The sequence below is a fragment of the Monopterus albus genome, unplaced genomic scaffold (genome assembly GCF_001952655.1).
Source record: "Monopterus albus unplaced genomic scaffold, M_albus_1.0 scaffold51.1, whole genome shotgun sequence".
In the NCBI taxonomy this organism is placed as follows: Eukaryota; Metazoa; Chordata; class Actinopteri; order Synbranchiformes; family Synbranchidae; genus Monopterus; species Monopterus albus.
Genome location: NW_018127931.1, coordinates 6,570,343 through 6,576,843, shown reverse-complemented (window position 1 = coordinate 6,576,843; position 6,501 = coordinate 6,570,343). Strand labels below are relative to the sequence as shown.

At 40.1% G+C, this 6,501-nt stretch overlaps 1 protein-coding gene across 2 annotated transcripts in view; it reads right to left on the bottom strand.

Moving 5' to 3' along the window:
• chst11 (carbohydrate (chondroitin 4) sulfotransferase 11) overlaps nucleotides 1-6,501 on the bottom strand; it is an 87,069-nt gene that overhangs the window by 20,370 nt on the left and 60,198 nt on the right. For both annotated transcript variants that reach the window (XM_020601246.1, XM_020601247.1), the window contains exon 2: nucleotides 5,744-5,829. In XM_020601246.1, coding sequence (XP_020456902.1) covers nucleotides 5,744-5,829 — 86 coding nt within the window. The remainder of the gene's footprint in view (nucleotides 1-5,743; nucleotides 5,830-6,501) is intronic.

The window sequence follows — 6,501 nt, the reverse complement described above, 5'->3', positions numbered from 1 at the left end:
TCTGGTATGGCAGCACTACTGCTATGGACCGCAAGTGCCTGCAGAGAGTGGTAAAGACTGCGGAGAAGATCACCAGGACTCCACTGCCCTCTCTGAGCATTTACCACCACAGGGTGTGTAGGAAAGCTGCCTCCATCCTCAAAGATCCAACACACCCCCAGCACGGACTGTTCACTTCTTTGCCCTCTGGCCGGAGGTTCAGAAGTGTGAAATGTAGGACCACTAGACTGAAAAACTCTTTCTTTCCTTCTGCCATCAGACTTCTAAACAGCTGAGGAGTTTATTACCAGGAAATATGTCATGTACTGTTCACATTCTCAGTTTGCACATGCATAATTGCACAATGACTCTGCTGCACATGCTGCTCCCATGCAGCATACATTCTTTGTTATATTCTTATATATTTTTTATTATATTGCTGCATCTGTTGCTGCTTAAAGTGCCTTAGATTTTGTGTTACTTATTTATCTACTTTATATTTCATTTGTATTTTGTGGCATTCATGTGGATGGCAAAGTAAGAATGTCATTGTACAGGGAAACACGTTTCCTAACTGTGCATATGACAAAATAAACACTGAACTTTGAAGACATGAAGCACACTTGTACGTGTGGATTGGAGGAGCCAGGAATCAAACTGCCAACCCTACTGTTAGGAAATGACCTGATCCACCTCCTGAGCTACAGCCACCTAACCTTCACCTCACTCTAACCAAAAGTCAAGTTCCCACAGTGTTACTGGGCTCCTGGTTTTGGGTCCACACAAGTAGAAATATACCAACTAAACCATGCATGTCTCTTCAAGGTGCACAGGGATAAATGATCATCAGAGAAAAAACCAGTAGAGAGGAAAGTGAGCTAGAGGCAGTAAAGGGCACAAGAGGCAGAGCTGAGAAAGTAAAGGACAACTGGAGGTGTGATGAAACACACAGGCCAGAATTAGTTGCAGAAGAAAATGAATTGTGAGAAGGACAGTGATAACAAAGCAGAAGAGGAGCAGTAACTATCCAATCTGCATCACGATACAACAGACAAACCTGAGCAAAGTATCATCTCAGTTGTTCTAAAATATACTGTATTGAAAAATTTAAATATATTGATTTAGTTCATAAAGACGTAGTTTTAGGTAGAAGATGGGTTAGGGTTAGAAGACTTTTCACCTCTCATCCAAGAGGCTTCATCAGTTCTGTCCGACTGGTGGTGAGCAGGAGGTATTTATCCCCCTGGGTGGTGTTTCAGTCCTTCAACAGCGAACAATGTCCCCTAATGACTGATTTGTCTGGAAGTACTGTATATCAAAAATCTACACACACAGACTAATACCTTCTTTTTGACTCACACCATCCACTGCAACATAAATTGGGTGTTATCAGAAGAGAGCCAATCCCAGTCAGCAATCGGGCGAAGGCAGCGTACACCCTGAACAGGCTGCCAGTCCATCGCAGGGCTCAAGGCCAAATAGTAAACATGTATGTTCCTAGTGATGGTGCCATGTTCTGAAATCTCAGCAAGAGGGTTTGTTCAATTATAACCAGTTGCTGGGAAAATAAAACCAAATTAGTTGTTTTTTTTACAAAAATACTGTTGTTTTATTCCAGTCCTTTGTTGTGGAACTTGCCCTGGGCCAGTGAGGGTCAAGTACCTACCAAAAGCAATTCCCTTATTTTCTGGGGGGAAAAATAATCTCTTCAATCTGAAGGAAAGCACAGGCTTTATTGCAAAGGTTACAAATCGCAATATCTCCATTTCTGATTTGCAAAGCAGGATACTAACAGGGCTCAATGCACCTCCTTATATACTATTCACAAGCACCCCCTCGCCTGGGACTTACTCTGCCCCACCTTTCTCTCTTTGACCCCCCCCCAATAAAACACCATTATTTCTTGATAATGTATAGTCAAACTTGGTTATGCCACTTCATAAACCTTACTTTGAAACACAATTGTTTCTATCTTGGGATATCTTTCCAATACATTTATAAGCTACTTAATAAACCATTCTTTCTGGCTAAATATTAAGTCTAGAAATTAAAATAAAAAAAAATCTTTAATACACTTGCAAGTGACAAATGACAAGCTGACAGGTTCAGGTTACATGACTGACATTATTAATGAGGAAACAACACCTCCTTCACACATGATTCTGATTAATAGTACACTCCAAGCCATCCAAACATCATAAACATGTCAAAAACATCATTAAAGCAACATGAAGTGACATGCAACACACCAACCTGTCATGTCAACCCTTCAAGAAGTGACAAGCAAGTGATGAGATGACACTTACACAATATAAATTTGATGACATTGCAAGTGTAAGTGTCCACAGATGGCATATTTGAGGTCACCAGACAGACTGGCCTGTGTAAAAATAAGCAAAACTAATGATTCTCAACATAACATCAAAAAAGGTTCTTTCAGCCTCTCCCTCTCTGAAGTGTGACAGGTGCCTCAGTGTCTCTGTCTAGTCTGGGCAGCAGTCCAAGTAACTGACTAATAAGCTTTCTCTCCTTGTTTTTCTCAAGGCCACTGAGGTCACCTCATGGTCAGCCTTATACACAAAAATACTGAGTAAATATATTAAGTATAGTGAATAAAATGAAATTAAACCCATACAATGAATACAGGCATAAGCATAAAATGAATGAGTACAATTAAACCTCTGGACCTCCCACACCATCATCTATTAGTAGCTTTACAGAGTGTGCTACTGCTTAGGGCACTTTCAATCTAATAAATGTCAGATCAATGATTGTTTTATCCTTACTGATAAATTATACTATTCTACAGCATAATCTGGAAATGATTGGTTTGTGTGAAACTTGGCTCAAATAAATGTTTTCTTGCCATTAAATGAAGCTTCCCCACTGGAGAATACCAGTGCACATGTTCGTCAGACTATTAAATAAGGTGGTGGTGTTGCCTTAATATTCTATTCTCAATTTAACCTCCAAATTGGATATTATTCTCAACTCTTTTGAGGCTCTTTAAACCATCTCCACTAACTATAAATACAGCTGTATCCAGGGCAACAGAATTTGGAGAACTCATCTCCCTTGTTACTCATTCTGATGAGATTCTAATTGTAGAGGGCCTCAATATCCACCCAAATAAGGCCTGTGAGTCTTTATACAAAGCTTGTCACTCACTGCTACTTTTTGTTATACCCGCTCTGTATGTACACCTACTCACTGCAGTGGTAACACCTTGACCTGTCTACAAACAGAAAGAAAGTGTCTGATGTTGTAAAGATTTGTAAAGCCCCTAGAGTCAAATTTGTGATGTATGATATTGGGCTCTACAAATAAAGATGGACTTGACATCTGATTTTTGCATTCCAGATTTGATTTTCATACATCATAACATATTGATGCAATACATTTTGCCAGCCACATCTAAAGTGATATTATAATGCTTTGGAAATTTGTCAGCAGTAATGAACATAAACACACACAAGATAGCAGGAGATGAGGGGCTGAGTTGTGCAAAACTACCGTAGGCTACACAAAGAAATCCTTTGGCCAAATAAGATGGATCTATACCATTGATGGGAAGATTTCTCCCCACATATTGACTTCTACAGTTGTGATTATGGGTGTCTTTTGGCATTAAAATTGTGCCTTGTGCAGCCTTAATAGTAAGCATTACCAGAGGGTGTTCTTGTAGCTAAGCCACCTTACCAGCACCATCTCATTATTTCATCCTTACCACTGTCTCTCGCTTCACTTTAAACTGACCGATAAAGCAGAAAAACCATTAAAACTGAAACAATATGCTTTCATTTCATGCAGGCAATCATGTAGTGACAGCAGGTGTCATATTCTCAGATGGCTGCCATCTTGTGAAGCTCTTTATATCTAAACTGTGAAATGTTAGATGAAGTGACGCTTCACTGACTGGAACAGACACTAACAGCTTAATAACAATATAATAATTTCCTTGCTCTTCAAGGAGACAATGGAGGAATACAGCTTGCAGATGCTTAATACTTAGTACGTTGTTCTTTCTTCTCTGTCCTTAAGAGAGGTAAGTTCTTAAAGAGCATGCTCATTTCCAGCCATTTAGTGTTTAACCTTGGGTACCTCTAGATTAGCGTTAAACCCTTCATAACTCCAATTAGTCTGTAATTATTTCAGAACAATAAAACCTGAGAGCCTCCTCTTGAAAATGAGAGGATAGTTCATGAACACGCACACCTCTTGCTGCCGGTGTTGTGTCAAAATCTGTTTCTCCATGGAGATGTGTTTCCCCTAACCTGGATCCTAACATTATCCTGGCCACAACCACTACATGAAATACATCTCGATGGGGGAGCACTTTTTGACACAAGACCAGTCAGGAAGCCAGGAAAATGCATAAACAAAAAAACACTGCCAAATAAGCGTACGTTTTAAACAGTGACACTACCTGACATGTTGGAGCCAGAATATGAAAATGGACAACACAATGAACCGCAAAAACATTAATTTATATGAATTTCTCCTTCATAGCCAGGTAAACAAGAGTATATGTAGCAATGAAAAGGGATTTGTAACACTCTACACAAAACGGGAAATTGAGAAACCCCATATTTTAACTGGCATAATTCAGACATAGTAACTTCTCCAGCTTTACAAGAATTCTCTCTACAGAAACAACACATTAACAGACATGCAATCTATTTTTGGTTGTTTGTTTGTTTTTTACTTACTGTCACATCCCACCAAGAAGTGGAAACTTTAAGGTCAGTAAATCCAACTGGTCATCTCATCACAAGTAAACGAGTAGCTTTGCACCGACAATAACATCATGGATTGCTGGAAATCTCTCGTCAACCCACAATACATCACATGTGGCAGACACACTGGCCTCAAGCAGTCAAAACAAACAGGCACTGTGCTCCAGAGGAATCCAGTGTTGACGAGCTGATTCACCACCCCAGGGTGCTTCAGTGGCCATCTGTTTGTAGGTTTCCAGCTGCTCCATTCTCATCATGTTAGACCCAGTCAGGTAAAACAGTGAATCCCTGCACATGAACAATCCTGGACATGCAGTAACCTCAGGCCCTGTATTTTTCTCCACATCCTCTGGTCACAATGTAGCAGTAGGCGGTAAAATATATCCGCAAAGCCACGTTCAGTCAAAAAAATCCTACTTTTAATATGGCACAGTGGATGTAAGGCAAGCTTGCATGAATGTGCAACTGCCTGGTGAAAATGGCCTTTCATGGAAATCTGTGAACTATTGCGTAAGGCTTTAAATCGTTGGAAAAAAGGTTTCAAGAGCTCACAAGACATGTATAAACCAAGTTGCTTCTGCATAGAAGTACTAGAACACATGTACACCTCATTTTTTGAGCTTTCAGACACACTGACACAAGATGAAAATTCAACATTATACATAAGTCAGAAAATACAGAAGAGCATGCCACGTGCTCTTTAAACTTCAGCTAACCCTCTGTCCTTTTTTGTCCCTTGTTGTCTACTCTCATTCTTGAAAGACTGAAAATAGGTTTGTTTCCTTGGGCTTGTAATGTTCAGTGACTACTGGACATGAGATTATTATGCTCATCCTGTTTCCCGGACATGCCCGGAAAGTAATAATCTCTGACGGGGAAGCTAAAAAAGCTAGGAAAGCTAAAAATAGTCAGGCAGTCATACAACAATGACAACAACAACAAAAAAACTAGAGTGAAGTTTACTGGGGTCAGACCGAAATGACGAGATGAGTAAAGATAGTAGTTATGTGGGGTTGTTAGCCTCCTACCTGTGTGGGGTTGTAGAGCTCTTGCAGGGCGTTGCGAGACCCTTTCCTACAGCAGCCGCCCACCACAAAGTGGTTCCTCCGCATGACTGCAAAACAAATGAGACAACAAAAAGAATTAAAGACTTTTAAACCCACCAATCCAACCAAAAAAAAAGACTCAGGAACATGTTTATTTCAATGGCCAACTGTGGTACTGCAGTAGAAATAAAATCCCATTTAGTAACAGAAGCTAACACTAACCACCATGATCTACTGGTCATGCTACACCAAGTAAGGATGTAGCAGTATGTGCCCATCCACAGGGGACTCAGAGTTTCTTTTAATTTTTGCCTATGCCTTTTTTCCTTTTATCAGATTTTTATGATTTTTATCCTCTTATCAGATTCTTTAAACTTAAGAAGAAACCTTACATAGCTGCACTGTTAACCTGCCATACCAGTATGCTAAAGGTTTGTCCTTAGAGAACATATTCAATAAGATTTTTATTGTCTTCCTCTAATGATGGAGACAAACGTTCTATGGTCACAAGAGTCACTCTTTGATTGTGCCATATTGGTGTGGTTGATTTTGTTTTGCTGTTGACCCCTCCTCAGGGGTTTGCTGACCATCTGCTGAACGCTACAGGGCTAAATAATGAAATAAATTGCTATATGCCAAGAGAGAGTTCAGTGTTTGTTTGGCTAGATCTCAGCTCTCTACACAACTCAAAACAGAGTAGTAGCTGTTGGCAGCAGCTCAGGGGGAGCAGTCAGCGCAAC